This window comes from Amblyraja radiata, unplaced genomic scaffold (genome assembly GCF_010909765.2).
Source record: "Amblyraja radiata isolate CabotCenter1 unplaced genomic scaffold, sAmbRad1.1.pri scaffold_294_ctg1, whole genome shotgun sequence".
In the NCBI taxonomy this organism is placed as follows: domain Eukaryota; kingdom Metazoa; phylum Chordata; class Chondrichthyes; order Rajiformes; family Rajidae; genus Amblyraja; species Amblyraja radiata.
Genome location: NW_022630504.1, coordinates 51,811 through 71,245, shown reverse-complemented (window position 1 = coordinate 71,245; position 19,435 = coordinate 51,811). Strand labels below are relative to the sequence as shown.

Here is a 19,435-nt window from a genome sequence, read left to right as displayed (position 1 = left end):
ACTATAGGAAATTATTCAAATTATTTTAGCCAGTTAAAACGTTTGCCAATATCATATCAAAGTCGTGCACTGCTCAATTATATTCCAGCATTTCATAACCCCAATGAAGAAAGTAAATGGCGAGAGCTCATCCCTATCTTCGAAGTATAATGAGTGTTTATTAATAATTTGTTTCCAAAGGGTTTCTACAGCTATATTAATAGCAAAAGGATAACGAGGGATAAAAATTGGTCCATTAGAGAGTCAGAGTGGACAGCTATCTGCAGAGCCAAAAGAGATGGGGGAGATATTGAACAATTTCTGTTCTTCGGTACTCACCAAGGAGAAGGATATTAAATTATGTGAGGTAAGGGAAACAAGTAGAGTAGCAGTGGAAACTATGAGATTCAAAGAAGAGGAAGTACTGATATGTTTGAAAAATATAAAAGTGGATACGTCTCCAGGTCCTGACGGGATATTCCCTATGACATTGCGGGAAGTTAGTGTAGAAATAGCAGGGGCTATGACAGAAATATTTCAAATGTCATTAGAAACGGGAATGGTGCCAAAGGATTGGCGTACTGCGCATGTTGTTCCATTGTTTAAAAAGTGTTCTAAGAGTAAACCAAGCAATTATAGACCTGTTAGTTTGACGTCAGTGGTGGGAAAATTAATGGAAAATATACTTAGAGATAATATATATGTAAGCATCTGGATAAACAGGGTCTGATTAGGAACAGTCAACATGGATTTGTGCCTGGAAGGTCATGTTTGACGAATCTTCTTGAATTTCTTGAAGAGTTACTAGGGAAATCGATGAGGGTAAAGCGGTGGGTGTTGTCTATATGGACTTCAGTAAGGCCTTTGACAAGGTTCCACATGGAAGGTTGATTGAGAAGGTTCAATTGTTGGGTATTAATAGTGGAGTAGCAAGATGGAATCAACAGTGGCTGAATGGGAGATGCCAGAGAGTAATGATGGATGGCTGTTTGTCAGGTTGGAGGCTGGTGACTAGTGGGGTGCCTCAGGGATCTGTGTTGGGTCCACTGTTGTTTGTCATGTACATCAATGATCTGGATGATGGGTGGTAAATTGGATTAGTAAGTATGCAGATGATACTAAGATAGGTGGTGTTGTGGATAATGAAGTAGATTTTCAAAGTCTACAGAGAGATTTTGGCCATTTGGAAGAGTGGGCTGAACGATGTCAGATGGAGTTTAATGCTGATAAGTGTGAGGTGCTACATCTTGGCAGGACAAATCAAAATAGGACGTACATGGTAAATGGTGGCGAATTGAGGGATGCAGTTGAACAGAGGGATCTAGGAATAACTGTGCATAGTTCCCTGAAGGTGGAATCTCATGTAGATAGGGTGGTAAAGAAAGCTTTTGGTGTGCTGGCCTTTATAAATCGGAGCATTGAGTATAGAAGTTGGGATGTAATGTTAAACGTGTACAAGGCATTGGTCAGGCCAATTCAGGAGTATGGTGTACAATTTTGGTCGCCAAAGTATAGGAAAGATGTCATCAAAATAGAGAGAGTACAGAAGAGATTTACTAGAATGTTGCCTGGATTTCAGCAACTAAGTTACAGGGAAAGTACACAAAATTGATGGGGAAACTCAGCGGGTGCAGCAGCATCTATGGAGCGAAGGAAATATGCGACGTTTCGGGCCGAAACTCTTCTTCAGAAACTGTTTATGAAATTATGAAACTCTTCTTTCACAATTCAGAGTCTTCTGAAGAAGGGTTTCGGCCCGAAACGTCGCCTATTTCCTTCGCTCCATAGATGCTGCTGCACCCGCTGAGTTTCCCCAGCAATTTTGTGTACCTTCGATATTCCAGCATCTGCAGTTGCCTTTTGAACAAGTTACAGAGAAAGGTTGAACAAGTTAGGTCTTTATTCTTTGGAGCGCAGAAGGTTAAGGGGGGACTTGATAGGGGTCTTTAAAATGATGAGAGGGATAGACATAGTTGACGTGGATAAGCTTTTTCCATTGAGAGTAGGGAAGATTCAAACAAGAGGACATTACTTGAGAATTAAGGGACACAAGGGTTAGGGGTAACATGAGGGGGGACTTCTTTACTCAGAGAGTGGTGGCTGGGTGGAATGAGCTTCTAGTGTAAGTGGTGGAGGCAGGTTCGATATTATAATTTAAAAATAAATTGGATAGGTATATGGACGGGAAAGGATTGGAGGGTTATGGTCTGAGTGCAGCTAGATGGGACTAGGTGAGAATAAGTGTTCGGCACGAACGAGATGGCCTGTTTCCGTGCTGTAATTGTTATACGGTTATATGGTTAAAGCTGGCACTCACCAGAACAGATCACACTGACATCGCTCGTGTGGTTGCAATGAAGAGTTCCCAAATAACGCGGACATTCCCACAGGCTTGTCTCATTACCCTTACATTCAAATACAGGCCAGTTCCCTTTCCAAAATAAGCCCCTCTCGGAACAGACACGGCGACCCCACAATGAAACTGACTGCACACCACACTGGCATCATCCATATCCCAGGCCAGGTCACACACGGTTCCCCAGGTTTCACCATACTGCACTTCCAGTCTTCCCGAGCACTGATCATCTTTGGATACCAATCTTGGCCCTCTGTGATCTGAGAAAACATATAAAAGATAGTCATGAAAGCCACAACTATGAAGACAATTTACAAAAACATCCCTGAAAGTTCAGCACAAATCTGACGTTGAAATCAGTCCCTTAGTAATGATATCTGTGCTCCCATTCTCATCCTTCCTCTACCACGATGCGCTAACATGCTGAGTACTATATTCTGCTCTCTGTAACTTCCTCTTTACACTATATATTGTATTTGATTATAAATATGCGTTGTGTATCTGATCTGTTTACATAGCATGCAAAACAAAGCCTTTCCCTCTTCTTCAGTAACGTCACAATGATAAACCTAAACCTAATCCTACAAGTCGAATATAATTATTATTTATGGAACATTCCGTCCTGCAGAACTTGACAAACTCCACAGGCAAGACTGTGCTAACTGACCCAGTGAATCTTTCTGCTCCTGTCCCATTAAACGAATTCCAAGTACAAACTGTAGAAAAAAGAACTATATACCATTCGGCCCACGTCTACTTCGCCGTTAAGTCGTGGCTGGTCTAGCTTTACCTCTCAACCCCTTTCGCCTGCTTTCTCCTCATAACCCCTGACAACCTTATTCAACACGAATCTGTCAATCCCCGCCTTACAATTATAAGACAATTACAATTACATTTAGAAACATAGACATAGAAACATAGAAAATAGGTGCAGGAGGAGGCCATTCGGCCCTTCGAGCCAGCACCGCCATTCATTGTGATCATGGATGATCGTCCCCTATCAATAACCCATGCCAGACTTCTCCCCATATCCCTTGACTCCACTAGCCCCTAGAGCTCTATCTAACTCTCTTAAATCCATCCAGTGATTTGGCCTCCACTGCCCTCTGTGGCAGGGAATTCCATAAATTCACAACTCTCTGGGTGAAAAAGTTTTTTCTCACCTCAGTCTTAAATGACCTCCCCTTTGTTCTAAGACTGTGGCCCCTGGTTCTGGACTGCCCCAACATTGGGAACATTTTTCCTGCATCTAGCTTGACCAGTCCTTTTATAATTTTATCCATTAACTTGGCCTCCACAGCCGTCTGTGGCAATGAATTCTGCAGATTTATCACTGTAATGAAAGAGATTCTTCCCCTTCCCTTTCCAAAGGTACGTCTTTTACTGAGGCTGTGGCCTCGGGGCCTGGGCTCTCCCATTCGCGCTAATCCTCTCCACATTCACGCTACCCAGGCCTTTCTTATTTGGTGAGTTTCTATGAGGGCCCCTTCATCCTTCTAAACTCTAGTGAATACAGGCCCATTGCCTTAAAACTCATCATATGTTAACCCAGTTCTCGGTGGAAACATTATCTGAAACCTCCTCTGAGCATGCTCCAAATTCAGCACATCCGTTCCCATTGCCGATATCCGCAGCTGACCTCTGATACCTCGACACCCCCCAGCCCCCACCCCACCCCCCCCCCCCCCCCCCCCCCCCCCCCCCGCCCCCCGTCCTCCCAAGGCCGTGACATATGTTGACCCGGCAAAACGATAATCCAGAACAGCTCTGGAAAGCAGTGTATCAGTCTCCGACAGTTGCTGCTTCACCAACTCAGTTCCTCCAGCCGCGTGTTTCTTGCCCCGTCATTGTACCGGGTGAGAGCATTTAATGCTCCCGGTTGTGTTTGTTTAATTAAAACCAGAATGTGAGATCCAGAAGCGAAATTTGATTCCAATTGGACAGGAATAAAACGGACAGACACTGGATTTAATTTCACACCACTCGCCGCGGGCGGTCAGTCCGAGTCATTTACATCCAGGGCATCCCGGAAATCACCAAACTGCGGAACAAAGAGAGAAAAAGCTGATGTTTACCTTCGCAGATAACGCCGGCATCGTTGGAGTGTGGATGGTCATAGTCCCCCCATGACCATTATAAACACTCCCGCAGAGCGGCCTCGCTCCCGCTGCACTCAACAGATGACGTCACAATAGGTCCGGACCCCGGTCCAAAGTGAGCTCGGCCCGGGGCTTTCACCGCGGCGCCGCAGCCCAGCTCCCGACACACTACCGCCGCGTCCTGCAGGTCCCAGCGGTAATCATACACAGTCCCCCAGTTCCCCTTGTAGTGAACCTCCACTCTCCCGGCGCATGGACTGCCCCCGTTCACCAGCCTCAACTTCACGCTTTCTGAAAACAAAAATCAGAAAATAGAAGAACAAACGTTGCCGCCGGTTTGAGCCGCGGGTCAGTCGGCGCCCCGCACACCGCGCTCCCAGCCACCCCTAGCTCCAACCATTCAAAGTCCACGTGTACCACGGAATGATAAACGGGAGCGGCAGACCCCGAATGAACTGTAAACAGTGTCAACAATATGCAGTAAGCTGGTAACCGTCCGGAGAACCGGGATCACCCGGTCATTCTTGGGATGAAAGCGGCGCCCGAGCAGGCAGGGTGAGCTGCGGACACAGAGTGCTGGAGTAACTCAGCGGACACCCACCCATGTCCTCCTGAGATGCTGCCTGTCCAACCCAGTTACTCCAGCACTGGGATTTTTATTATAAACCAGCATCTACAGTTCCTTGTGTCTCCAGGTTCAGCTGCAGGTTCGTTTTCATTCTCGGGAGAGCGGCTGATGAGCTGCGCGGGTCAGTGCCCCGCTGTACTCAAAGCTCATGTGACGGGCAATGGAATCCAAACGTGTTAGAGGTGTGAAGGCATTCCTGGAATTGGACGCCAAAGGTGAAAGATCCGGACTGGGACTCCACAGTGGGATGAGCAGTGGGAACACGCTTGGAACCGGGAACCATGTCAGCAGAGTCGACTCCCCACACTGCGCGCTTCAGGGACATTACTGATCGTCACTCCGTCTGTAGACGGCAGTCACCTCGCAAGTAGCATTAAAGGTCTTCAGTAACAATCAGTCTCAGTAGCCGCACTCTTAACGCAGTGAAAGTTAAGCAAGGTTACCTGAAGGGTCCGCCTGACAATCCCCGGGGCGGCCTGAAATGAGAAATAAAGAATGAGATTTGGCTGTGTGACGGGTGGAGTGATGGGGTTGGGATGTTGGAGCGAATGGGTCCATGGGGAGGTGGGCACCTCATTAATGAAACCATCACCGGAAAAAGTCCCGACAGTAACCTGAGAGGCAGCGTTCCGAACCGCTACAGAGAGTTGTTTCACCTTCCCACCTGCTTTTTTAGACGTTTCTGTAAATGAGTATCAGCAGTCAGAAAATCCTATCGTCTCTTTTGTAATGAAATTTATTGTTAGATCTACAGAGATCTGGACACAATTTACCGATGTGGTAAATTTGGTCCATGCCGACCAGATTGTTAAATACCTGCCCCAGCTGCCTCCCCTGGCAGCTCGTTCCATATACCCACCACCCTGTGTCTGGAAAAAAACGCCCCTCTGGATCCTATTAAATCTTTCCCGTCTAATCTTAAACCTTTAGCCTCTGTTGTTTTAATTTCTCCTATCCTAGTTTAAAATACTCTGTGCCATTCACCTTATTAATTCCTCTTGTGATTATATGCACCTCCATCGCCCCTTGGTCTCCTGCGCTCCAAGGAATAAAGTCCTAGTTTGCCCAATCTCTCTCTACAGCTCGGGTCCTAAAGTGCTGGAATCGTTCTTGTAAATCTTCACTGCATTCTTCCCGTCATAATGGCATCCTTCCTACACCAGGGTGACCCTTTTAGAACGACAGGGAACAATATACCTGAAAAGTTGGCCTGTCGGGCCACGACAACTCTCCTATCGCCTCTGGTGAACTATCAGTTTCGGGCACATTTTACGTAGCCTTGAAAATACATTGTGTTGCCACTCTAACTGATAATTCGCATGGAAAAATTCATAATGCAATTAACAGTGAATAACCCAATTTTCGGTACATATGACAGTTAAAAATGAAACACTCTTGAAATAGCTCCTGCCTGTGAGGTTCACACTGTCACGAGTTCAGATTCTCATTTCAATTTTACTTTCCACAGACGATACAAAGTGAACTAACCCGTGTGCCAAACTCGATCATTTTAATTTTCTGCGGACAGTCACTCCATCATTTCCCCTCCAACAAAATTTACGATGAAATTCCCACCGATGGATTTGCAGGATATTTTTCTGTGTTCAACACCGTCTACCACATGATGGACAAATGACCTGATCCCAGACTACTGAAGATATTCTGCCCCTGATTTCTATACTACTTTCCAGTATTTTAATACGGGTGCGGCGATGCTACTATTTACGATTCTATGACTCTATTTATTTTCAGATTTGCTTGTGGAGAATGCTTGAATTATATTCCAACGTTACACATTGGTTCCTTTGTGTCCTGCGTTGTCCAGCAATAACTGGGCACGACTTGCTCCCAGACCTGAATGTTGTTATCCACTTGGCTCCAGGAACAGATACTGTCTCGCCAGTTGCCATTTCCTTTTAACCGATTATCAAGAAGTGGGGAAAGTCTATTTACGTTCACAGTTTCAAACCCGCGTTACAATTTGTGAATCTAGATAATGTTATTCAATTCTATGCCTTTCACCGATTGCACAAACTCGGCCCGTGGACAATGCAGTGGACAATTGACCGCGTGCACAATAGGCTCATTAATTTAGCGTTCTATCTCGCGAAGTAATAATAATTATATAAACAGCACAATCGTATCTGACGATTTGGGAATCATTAGGACCATATTTTCTCAGACGTGTATTACGATTATTCAAGTATTTAATGCACGCGGAAGCAGTACCATTACACATCATGTATAAAACACAGCTCCCATTCTAAACTACTAAGGACAAGAAGGAGACCATTCAGTCCATCGGCTCCATACCAAACACTGTACAACAGTCTCGTTGATTTAATTTACCCTCTGCTTATTTCCCTTCATTCGGGCCCATCAACACTTCTTTCATCCGTTTGACCATTCTACTCAAGATAATTTACAGTAGGTAATTAAACTACGTAGCAACAAATCATTGGGATGCGCGAAGAAACCCGAGCACCCGGGCAAACGCGCACAGTCACAGGGAAGATGCAAGTGTAATAGCATGTCATACAGCACCGGTGGTAAGGAATGAACCGAGATCGCTACAACTGGGTGGAAGCAGCGGTAGTAAAATTAAATAGAGGATACCGATAACGTGCTCCTTCCAACCAGTAGAGCCACTGCAGGCAGCGTCATAGACCCGAGTTCAATGCCGACCTCGGGTGCTGTCAGTGTGGATTTTGCACGTTCTCCTAGTGCCTGTGTGGGTTTCCCCCGCGCGTTCTGTTTCTGTCCTACATTCCAAACCGGGCATTTACCCGCTGTAAATATTCCCTCATGTGCATGAGTGGCAGTATCTTCGGGGAGTTGATGAGAACGAGGGAAAACAATAGGATTAATGATGCAATTGGATGTTTGCTGCTCGCCTGAGACTCGGTGGTCAAGGGGTCTTTCCATGTTGTTTGTTTAAACCAGAATCTGCAGTTCCTTCCTACACATTTACATAGATGCCAACGTGGTGTCAATTACACAGGCTCCAACAATATTCAATGACGTGATGTTATCTTAACGACAAAATCAGAAGAAAAGTTGGTGTTTGATTTAGCCAGCGCCCAATTTCTGCCGATAATTCACGGATGAATATGTGCTGCTTTTGTTTTCTGATTTGTATAATGAGGTGGACGGGAATGCAGAAACAAAAGCTGAATATATGCCTGAATTTATCTATAAAGCATCAAATGACATAAATCTTCAAAGCAAAGAAGTAAAACTCTGAAACTCTCAACAGAGAGAAACAGAGGTGAGTTCTGTACATCAGTCCCAACGTGGACTGTTTTACTTTCCTCAGAAGCTGCGGCCCCGCCGAAGGTTCTGTTTGCGCGTCTCACTGCCTCATTATGTATTTAACACGAGGTATATGTTAGAGATAAACTATCAAGGCGAAATTTGTTACGGAACTGCAGTGAGCTTTTAACCAACATAGAACAAGTGAAAAGCAATTTAAAGAAAATTGCAACATCTCTCTAACTGCGATTCTCCGCCTAAACAGAATGGAGAATGCACAAATGCCCCGAGAAATAAATGTGTTGCTACTAATAGCCGGACACGCATAGTGCCAAACTGAAAACTCCGTTAATATACAATGTGACGCATTTGAAGATCATTGACCACTGTGTGGAAATGTCAGCGTCAATATCCATCGAAGTGAGCGTTCAATGACAATATTAATGCTAATATTAACAGTGTTCATTCTACATCGAGATGACCTTTAATGATAGAAAATTAATAAAACCTTTCCAACAACAGAATACTAACTACATTTTATAAATATGCTCATTTCACAGTATGACATGGTGGATAAAAATAGCTGCAACTGATCACTATCAGCGACAGGAATTTGTGTGCGGCTTCAGTCAGCAAACAGCTGTAGGTTTGGATGCTGTTGTTCACCTCAAGGAGTTTATACTCTCTGGACTCCGATGTACTCTGCCCCAACAGTGACCGCCCTACACCTCTGATAAATTCAGATTAATAATCTCTTTCTGAATTGCAGTACACAAGACCCGAGTCTTGCGGGTGGACTGATCTGTGACTGAAGAAAATTCCCGTGGACGAAATATCACGTTTAAATCTGTTTTCAAAAATCTGAATGGGACGTTAAATGTGTTAATCTTGGCGACATTACCCACATATATAGCCTATTCCGACTGAATTGAGCGACTGTTATACAAGGACTCAAATAGCAAACATTAGAAAACAACTAATTAATTATAGAAAGCAAATAACGCACTTCAATATTCCATCCAGCCGTTGTCAAGGTGAATTAACCTATTTTTTTTAATTCACTCTGCTCCTGTGCGCTCATTACATAACACTCAAAGCCTTGATCTGGACAGGTGGAAAATTCACACGTGGAAGACACTTTTCATCACTTTAATAGATCACTATATTTTCATCACAACATTTAGAGATACAGACATAAAGGGCTGCAGTAACCCAGCGGTTCAGGCAGCATCAGTTTGAAGAAGGGGGCCGATTTGAAACGTCATCTATCCATGTTCTCCAGAGATGCTGCCTGACACGATGTGTTATTCCAACAAATTGAGTTTTTTTGTAAACCAGCATCTGCAGGCCCTCGTGTCTCCATTCGGAGATACATATTTTCTGATCGACATATCAAACAGAGATAAACTGAAGTTAGCTGTTAATAGAAAATGCAGGACGTGGAGCAAGTGGAAGCAACTGAAAAACGTATCGGTATTTCATCAAACGCAACTGAATATTCTGCAGAATATTCAATACAGGCGAATCAATTTCAAAAGAAAGGAGATGTAAAGATTGCCGAAAGTCTACTCGATCAGGCAATGCGCATTTCCCTTTGATGGAGTTTATAACATAAACCTTAACCAAAACCGTGAACATTGAGAAACTATACGATCGACTGAACGTGGCACTAAATAGATTCGTCAATGAGGTGGACGGGGATTGAGAAACAACAGCTGAATATATGCCTGAATTAATCTAGAAAGCAGCAAATGGGAGAAATCTTCAAAACAGAGGTAAAACTCTGACACACTCAGTGCCTGTGGAAAGAGAAACAAAGGTGATTTGTTCTCTGCTGTTCTTTCCACAAATTCTGTCCATCAGTCCCAACGTGGACTATTATACTTTCCTCAGCAGCTGCTGTCCCGCCGATGGTTTTGTTTATACGTCTCTCTCCATCTCCCTCTCTCTCTGTATTTCTGTGTCTCTCTCTCTCATTGAGCATTTAACACGAGGCACATGAATGAGATAAAACATCAAGCTGAATTTTGTCACGGAAATCTGCACTAAACCTTCAAGCTGAATCGAAGAAGTGAATTTGCAACATCTCACAAATTGCGATTCTCCACATAAACAGAATGGAGAATACAAAAATGCCCCGAGCAAAATGAGTTGCTGCTTATCGCCGCACGCACACACATAGGGGCAAACTGAAAACTCAGTTTAATATATAATGTCACACATTTGAAGATAATTGTAGGCAAATTAAACTCTACCACTGTGTGGAAATGTCGATGTCAATATCCTTCCAAGTGAGTGATTAAGATCAATGACAACATGAATGTTAATTTTAGCAGTGTTCATTCTGCATCGGTATGCCTTCTAATGTTGTAAAATTAATAAAACATTTCCAACAACACGATACTAACTGCAATTCATAAATTTGCTCCGCTCACTCTATGATATTTATGGAATTCCCTGCCACAGAGGGCAGTGGAGGCCAAGTCATTGGATGGATTTATGAGAGAATTAGATAGAGCTCTAGGGGCTAGTGGATTCAAGGGAAATGGGGAGAAGGCAGGCACGGGTCATTGATAGGGGACGACCAGCCATGATCACAATGAGTGGCGGTGCTGGCTCGAAGGGCCGAATGGCCTCCTCCTGCACCTATTTTCTATGTTTCTATATGGGGGATAAAAGAAGCTGCAACTGATCACTATCAACGACAAGAATTTGTGTGCGGCTTCAGTCAGCAACAGCTGCAGCTTTGGATGCTGTTGTTCACCTCAAGGAGTTTATACTCTCCGGACTCCGATGTACTCTGTCCCAACAGTGACCGCCCTATACCTCTGATCAATTCAGATTAATAATCTCTTTCTGAATTGCAGTACACAAGACCCGAGTCTTGCGGGTTGACTGATCTGTGACTGAAGAAAATTCCCGTGGATGAAATTTCACGCTTATATCTGTTTGACAAAATCTGAATGGGATGTTAAATGTGTTAATCTTGGCGACATTATCCAAACACACACTGTTCCGACAGAAGTCAGCAACTTGTTACCAGATGGCTCTGTTAGAAAATATTAGAAAATAATGAATTATTTATAAACATAATTGCCACATTTGAATAGTCCACTTCTCCCGTCATCAATTTGAAGTAAATGAACATATTTTCTCATCTCTGCTCCTGTGCTCTCATTATAAAAACACACAAACCCCTGATCTGGACAGGTGGAAATTTCACACGTGGCAGAAATTTATCATCAATTTAATAGATCACTATTTTTTCATTACAACATTTAGTGATAAGCCACAAAGTGCTGGAGTGACTCAGTGGATCAGGCAGCAACAGTTTGAAGAAGGGTCCCGACCCGAAATGTCATCTATCCAAGTTCTCCAGAGACGCTGCCTGACCCGCTGTGTTATTCCAGCAAATTGTGTTTTTGATCGTAAAGCAGCATCTGCATGCCCTTGTGTCTCCATTCAGAGAATAAATATTTTCTACTATCCACAGTCCATACACCACAACGTTCAATTATGTGGCTATAAACATACGGGAATATAGAGTATAATAATAAATATAATGTTAATTGATCACCGAATACTTTCAACATTCTCAATGAACTCACAGTTCCAAATCTGCAATACAACCAAAGTCTCCCAGCGGCCAATTGCAGCGATGACTCCAGGACTTCAACTGAACACCCACTACGGACATAGAATGGTCTCTCCAAAATCTTCTGACACACTAACGTATCTGAGAGTTAATTCTTTGATAACAGTTTTCATAGTAAATGATGTTTTGCTCCAAACAACCAATAGATTTTGAACGGAGTAAGGCGTGAACTGCAGTCTGCTCGAATGCACCAATGAGAAAGAACCTGCCCATTAATGGGTTTATCCCATCCATTTTCTTTCTTTCGCCTTCTGTTGAGAAACCAATGAAGGGATTAAAAGTAACATTAACACATTTGCAGATGACACAAAACTGGGTGGGGGGTGTGAACTGGGAGGAGGATGCTATGAGATTGCAGGGTGACTTGGTCAGGTTGGGTGAGTGGGCAGATGCATGGCAGATGCAGTTTAATGTGGATAAATGTGAGGTTATCCACTTAGGTGGCAAAACAGGAAGGCAGATTATTACCTGAATGTTGTCAAGTTGGGAAAAGGGGAAGCACAACGGGATCTTGGGGTCCTTGTTCATCAGTCACTGAAGTAAGCATGCAGGTACAGCAGGCAGTGAAGAAAGCGGATGGCAGACGGTCATATGTTGGTAGAATGGAGCGACTGGGCTTGTATACTCTGGAATTTACTAGGATGAGAGGGCTTCTTATTGAAACATAAGATTATTTAGGGTTTGGACATGCTAGAGGCAGGAAACATGTTCCCTATGTTAGGGGAGTCCAGAACCAGGGGCCTCAGTTTAAGAATAAGGGGTAGGCCATTTAGATTGGAGATGAGGAAAACTTTTTCACCCAGAGAGCTGGGAATCTGTGGAATTCTCTGTTTCAGAAGGCAGTGGGGGGCAATTCTCTGGATGCTTTCAAGAGAGAGTGAGATCGAGCTCTTAAATATAGCAGTGTCAAGGGATATTGTGAGAAGGCAGGAACGGGGTATTGATTGGGGATGATCAGCCATGATCACAGTGAATGGTGGTGCTGGCTCAAAGGGCCGAATGGTCTACTCCTGCACCTATTGTCTATTGTCTATTGAATTTGAAATGGAAACGTGTCACCGAGCCGATACCTGCATCCAAGAAGCATACAGTTAAAGAAGCTTACCGTCAGAGAGGAGATGGTTGATCCCAGTGTCCACAGTGTGATCCAGACCATGTGGGTGCTCTTCTCATTTACATCCTTCCACCACCAGATGCTTTGGCAATTTGCAAACAGTTCAGGGCACCCAGCCCACCCGCACTCTCAGCAGCCGCCTGAAAATACCACACCATGCTGAATACAGATTTAATTCATTTTTATTGTGCCCTGTATCACAGTCTCCAATGTAGGAGAGAACAAACATATTTCATACTCTCATGTTTTTATGTTCATGTCATAGGAGCAGAATTAGGCCATTTGGCCCATCGATTCTATTCCACAATTCAATCATGGTTGATCTTTCCCTCTGAATCCCATTCTCCCACCTTCTTCCTCACGTTTGGCTTCCTTGATAATTAATAACCTTTCAATCTCTGCTTTAAACATACCCAATGCCTTGGCTTCCACAGTCGTCTGAGGCAATGAATTCCACAAATAAACTAACCTCTGGCAAAATAATCGAAACATAGAAACATAGAAAATAAGCGCAGGAGTAGGTGTGTGGTCGTTTCATTATTTAGTAGGTTTCAATGAGATTCCTACTCATCCTTCTAAACACACACAAGTACAGGCCCAAAGCCGTCACATGCTCCTCATACGTTAACCCAATCCTCCTTGGGATCATTCTCATCAATCTCTTCTGGACTCTCTCCAATGCTAGCAAATCCCTACTCAGATATGTGGACCAAAACTGTTCACAAAACAAATGCAGTCTGACTGGACATCCTATAAAGCCTCAGCATTGCATCCCTGCTTTTATATTCTAGTCTGAGAAGCTGACAGACCTCGGCGTCCCGACTCCCACCTGCAACTGGATCTTGGATTTCCTGACTGAAAGACCACAGGTGGTGAGGATGGGAAGGAGGGTGTCTGCAGAGCTCACCGTCAGCACAGGATCACCACAAGGCTGCTGTCTCATTCCCAAACTAATCACCCTGTACACACACGACTGTGTCTCCACCCAGGAAAATACCATCATTATTAAGTATGCGGATGATACCACCATCCTGGGCCTCATCAAGGGGGGGGGGGGGGGGTGGGGACGAGTCGAGCTACAGGAGTCTGGTGAACGACATTCTTGCCAATGGTGAGGTGAACGACCTAAGCCTCAACACAGACAAGACAAGAGAAATAATTATGGACTTCAGAAAAAATCCACCCCCCCTGCAGCCCCTCATCATCAAGGGGACTGTGGTGGAGAGGGCTGACAGTTACAGATACCTGGGATTACAAGTAACATCAGATCTGAACTGGACTTTGAACACTGCTGCCACAGTGAAAAAAGCCCAGCAGAGACTGTACTTCATCAGGCTGCTCAGAAAAGCTGGTCTGCACTATCGCCCTCTCACCCAGGTCTACAAAGGACTGATAGAGAGCATCCTCACCACAGGCATCACGGTGTGGTATGGAAACACCACACAGACAGAGAGGAAGGCTCTGCAAAGAGTCATAAAGACTGCAGAGAGGATTATCAGAACGGAACTCCCCTCCATGGACACAATCTACACACAGCGCTGTCAAAAAAGAGCAGAGAGAATCATCAGAGACACACTACAACCAGCTCACTCCCTGCTCAAACACAAAAACTGCATATACAACCTCAGGCACAGACGAGCAGACAGCATCGCCATAAACAGAACACGCTTTTTTAAGAGCTCCTTCCTTGCCACAGTGAGACTCTTGGCCAAAACAAAATGAACTGATGTCCTGACCTACCTCATAGCATATCATATTATATCATATTATATTGTCTCCTGGGCCTGTGCAATTTACAATGCAATCGACACTTTTATATAGGGTTTGTGCAATTTACAATGCTCTCACTTTCCCCTTTATATAGGGTTTTAGGCACTTTCTTTTTTATTTCTAGAGAAGTATATGTTTTTATAGATTAAGTGTCTTTCTGTGTGTCTTTTTAACTTGACTTGACTTGACTCTCTGAACAACCGCACAAGAGTTCCTATGTGTGTAAGCACAAATGGCAAATAAAGTTTTTGACCTTCGACCTTTGACCTTTGACCTTAGTCCTCTCAAAATGATTGCTAACATGACATTTGCCTTCCTTACTACTGATTTATCTGCAAATTAATATTTTGGGAACACTCCACCGGAACTCCCAAGTCCCTTTGCACATCAGATTTCTGACTCCTCTCCCTATTTACAAAATAGTCTATGCCTTTAGTCCTACTATCAAAGTGCATGACTGTACACTTTGCTTCACCGTATTCCATCTTCCACCTCTTCCAACCTGTCCCAGTCCTTCTGCAGACTCCCTGCTTCCTCTAGATTAGCTACTCCTCCACCTATCTTCGTATCATCTGCAAACGGCCAAATATCCATCAATTTCCTCATCCAAATCATTGATAAACTATGTGAAGAGTTAGCGGCCTCAACCCCGACTACAACGGAACACCACTAGTCACCAGTAGCCTATCACAAAAAGTCCCTTTTCCCCACTCTTGGCCTTCTGCCATTCAGCCAACCTGCTATCCATGCAGGTATCTTCCCTCTAATACCTTGCACTCTCATCTTGTTTAGCAGCATCACATGGGGCAAGTTCTCCATCTGTCATAGAGTCATACAGCATGGAAACATGCTCGACAGCCCCAATTGTCCATGCTCAACAAATTGCCCCATCTAAGCTAGTCTCATTTGCACACATTTGACCCATATGGCTCTAAACCTTTCCTTTCATGTATCTCTCTGTGTGTCTTTTAAATGCTGTTATAGTCCCTGCCACAGCTACTGTCCCTCCTCTGGCAGCTCGTACCAGAAAACCCACCATTCTCTGTGTAAAAAGTTGTCCCTTGGATTTCTAATGAATTTTTTCCTGTCACCTTAAACCTTTGTCATCTGGTTATTGATTTCCCTACTCTAGATACAAGATTGTGCATTAATGGGAAGGGCGGTGTTTCAGATGCTAGGGTGGTGGGGGTGTGGGGGGGGTCAGGTGCTGTGTGTGGGGGGGGCAAGTACTGTGTGTGTGTGGGAGGGTTGAGTGCTGTGTGAGAGATGGGGCAAATGCTGTGTGTGTGGGAGGAACAAATGATGGGGGGGAGGTGCAAGTGCTGTGTGGGGGTGGGAGGGTCAATTGATTAAGAGGATAATGTAAATTAGTTTTGTGATTTTGAGTCTTGTGATTGTTTTTTTCTTTCTTGGGTGAGTGCAGCGGTGGTGGCAGGTAAATTGGTTCAATACTCCTCAATCAGGATATAGGAAGGTTGGACAACTGCTGGAGACCCTGACGATTATACCTGTAGATATTGTGTCCAGGTACAGCTTGTAAAGGACTGTGTTAAGACATGCATCAGGATGACCTTTGCACAATCCACTGTGGCGATGAGTTCCACAGATTAACTGCCCTCTGACTAAACTTCTTCTTCACCTTCTTTCTAAAACAGCGACTTTTAATTCTGATGCTATGACCTCTGATCCTAGACTCTCCCACCAGTGGGAACATCCACTCTATCTATGCCTTTCATTATTCTGGAAACTGCAATGAGTTCCCCCCTCGCAAATCTTCTAAAATCCCTAAACTCCTGCGAGTCGAGGCCCAGTGCTGTCAAATGCTTATAATATGCAAAGACACTCATTTATGGAATCATTCTTGTAAACCTCCTCTGGACCCTCTCCAGAGCCAGCACATCCTTTCTCAGATCTGGGGCCCAAATGTCTTCAAAACAAATCCCATGATTGTCCATTGTGGGTACTTGTGGCATTTTGCTGGATATTTGCAGCAGATTTTAAATTATGAATTCTAATAACTCATCCACTTGCAGAAATTATAATTTTCTGCATGAATTAGCAATGACATGTACCCTACACACAATTAGAAAAGGTCTGACGAGATGGTAACACTGAACATTGCCCTTCATATTTTAAACCGTGTATGTAAAATGTACTGGCCACATTCTGCAGAGGCACAGCAAGTCTCTGTAAAACCTGCTTGCATAGTGGTGTTTACTGGGCTTATATCTAAATTGTCATATCCTCTGATTTACCAAAATATACCAAACATTTAGAGATAAATGCTGTGATCCCTCCTCCTTCCTACACATCTGACTGACCCTATATATTCCCCTCAAGATCTTACACATCTCTATAACATCACCCCTTTTACTAGTTTTACATTTTTTGGTGACCTCTTGACCCCCCCCCCCTCCCCCCCACCCACCATCCGCTCTTCTTCGCTGCTTCCCACCTAAGTGCCTCACCTGGTCTCCCACCTATTCCCCCACTACACCCCCCCCCCTCTACCCCCACTCCCCCCACTTACCCCCCCCCCCAACTCCCACCTCTCGTCTTTCCTCCTACTGGCTCTACACTCTACAACTCTCCCAAACTGTCTCACACCTTCCTTTCGTATCATTGGCATTTGTTCCAACCCATCTGAATATCAAAACTTCATGACCTATGCCGATCTATTACCTGCCATGTTCTGTCCTGCCCCTCCCCTTTGTATCTCTAAACTAAACCAAACTGAATGTTTGAAATGCCTAACCCCCAGATTCAGGAACAGTTTCATGCCGGCTGTTATCAGGCAACTGAACTATCTTATCACCAACGAGAGTGCAGTCTTGACCTCCCATCTACCTCATTGGAGACCCTCGGTTTAACTGTAATCAGAATTTACTGGACTTTATCTTGCACTAAACGTTATTCACCTCGGTACACGTGACAATAAATTAAATTACATTAAATTGAACTGTGTTTCCATAGGATGATCCCACACCATCTGCTACCAGGGGGGAAATCTGATCAAAGCTGTTTTCGCCTTGGCAGCTTGGACAAAGGTTGTGGAGGGTGGCTGTTACCAACACCACAGAAACTAACGTGGGAGATGTCAGAAAGTCTCCCACCTTCTGAATTGGATGGAGTCACAAATACAGATACCAACCAGGGGATATGGGGACAAGGGAGGAGAATGGTGCTGAGGGGGACAGATAGATCAGCCATGATTGAATGCCGAAGTAGACATGATGGGCCGAATGGCCTATTTCTGCTTCAATGACTTGTGAAGTTATGAACACAATGTCAGGGAGAGCTCCTGTTGCTTTCCATAGATTCTCCCTTTATTATTCCCTTGTCATATATCTGTACATTGTGAGTGGCTCGATTGTAATCATGTGTTGTCTTTCCACTGGCAGGTTAACACGTAACGAAAGCTTTTCACTGGACCTCGGTGCCCGTGTCAATAAAAGTAACTGGACTCATTGAGTCAGGACACTGGCAACTCAGAAGAGTTCCTTCATTTGAAATTACCTTTTAGTCAGTCCATTTTTAAAGAAAGTTTGCTCCTTATATGCAGCGATATTCAATATATTCAATATATGAGGATAAATTCTGAAATATATTGGAACTTAACTTTAACAATGGTCATTCATTCTTCCAAACATCTTTATTAGCGGGCAGTTGACGTCTGCTCTCACAGTCCACAATGTGGATAGGCGCTATTTCGGGTCATTGCCCTTCTTCAGACTGATTGTTGTAGGGGGGAAACAGCTGGAAGAGAAGTGGGGGCTGGGCGAAACCAGGGAGGAGATAGATTGATTCAAGTCAAGGAGGTTTAGACTGGTAGATGGGTGGACAATGCCCAGGGATAGGATGAAGACAAAAGGCTGTGACACATGAGTAGATAATGAGAGAGGTTGCTCACAATGTGAAGCCAGAGGATGGGATAGAGGTGGAAGGCGATTTGGGAATGGGAAACCATTATTGATGGTTAGTTCCCTTAAATTTGTAGAATTCAATGCTCACACCGTTGGGCTGTTGGCTACCCAAGCGGAATATGAGGTGCTGTTCTGGCAGTTTGCGTGTGGTCTCACTCTGGCAGTGGAGGTGGCCCAGGACAGAAAATCAGTATGGGAATGGGGAATTAAAACGGTTAAATTGGGAGATAGTCTCCCAAAAATATTGGAGAACAAGGAACTGCAAACTTTTATCAGTTTGAAGTCGGGCCCTGACCTGAAACGTCACCTATCCATGTTCTCCAGAGATGCTGCCTGACCCGCTGAGTTACTCCAGCCCTTTGTGTCTCTAAAGAAACATTGTAGCCTCACGTGATGGTGGTGTGAGGTAGTGGTTCTGTGACTGAACACAGCCAGGATCGCAGAGAACTGATCCAAGGACACAAGGTCAAATCCCATCATAGTAGCTGCAGCTATTTAATAACTTAAATAATTAAATAAGCTGGGGATATGAAACTTTAGCCTCAGTATGAATCTCTAGGTTGCCATAAAAAAACATCTGATTCTCTGATGCCTTTCAGGAGAGAAGTTCTGTCATTTTTACCCTATCCTTAGTTTAGTGTAGCGTAAAGATACAGTGT

At 44.1% G+C, this 19,435-nt stretch overlaps 1 protein-coding gene across 1 annotated transcript in view; it reads right to left on the bottom strand.

Annotated features, from left to right (window-relative positions):
* Positions 1-2,466: 2,466 nt before the first annotated feature.
* The window catches only part of LOC116969859 (deleted in malignant brain tumors 1 protein-like), a gene marked incomplete at its 3' end in the record, with an annotated part of 31,037 nt that continues 14,068 nt past the window's right edge, over positions 2,467-19,435 (bottom strand). The window contains exons 7-11 of the mRNA XM_033016625.1: positions 13,075-13,140; positions 5,506-5,538; positions 4,477-4,725; positions 4,411-4,440; positions 2,467-2,595 (exon numbers count right to left, since the gene is read on the bottom strand). Coding sequence (XP_032872516.1) covers positions 2,467-2,595; positions 4,411-4,440; positions 4,477-4,725; positions 5,506-5,538; positions 13,075-13,140 — 507 coding nt within the window. The remainder of the gene's footprint in view (positions 2,596-4,410; positions 4,441-4,476; positions 4,726-5,505; positions 5,539-13,074; positions 13,141-19,435) is intronic.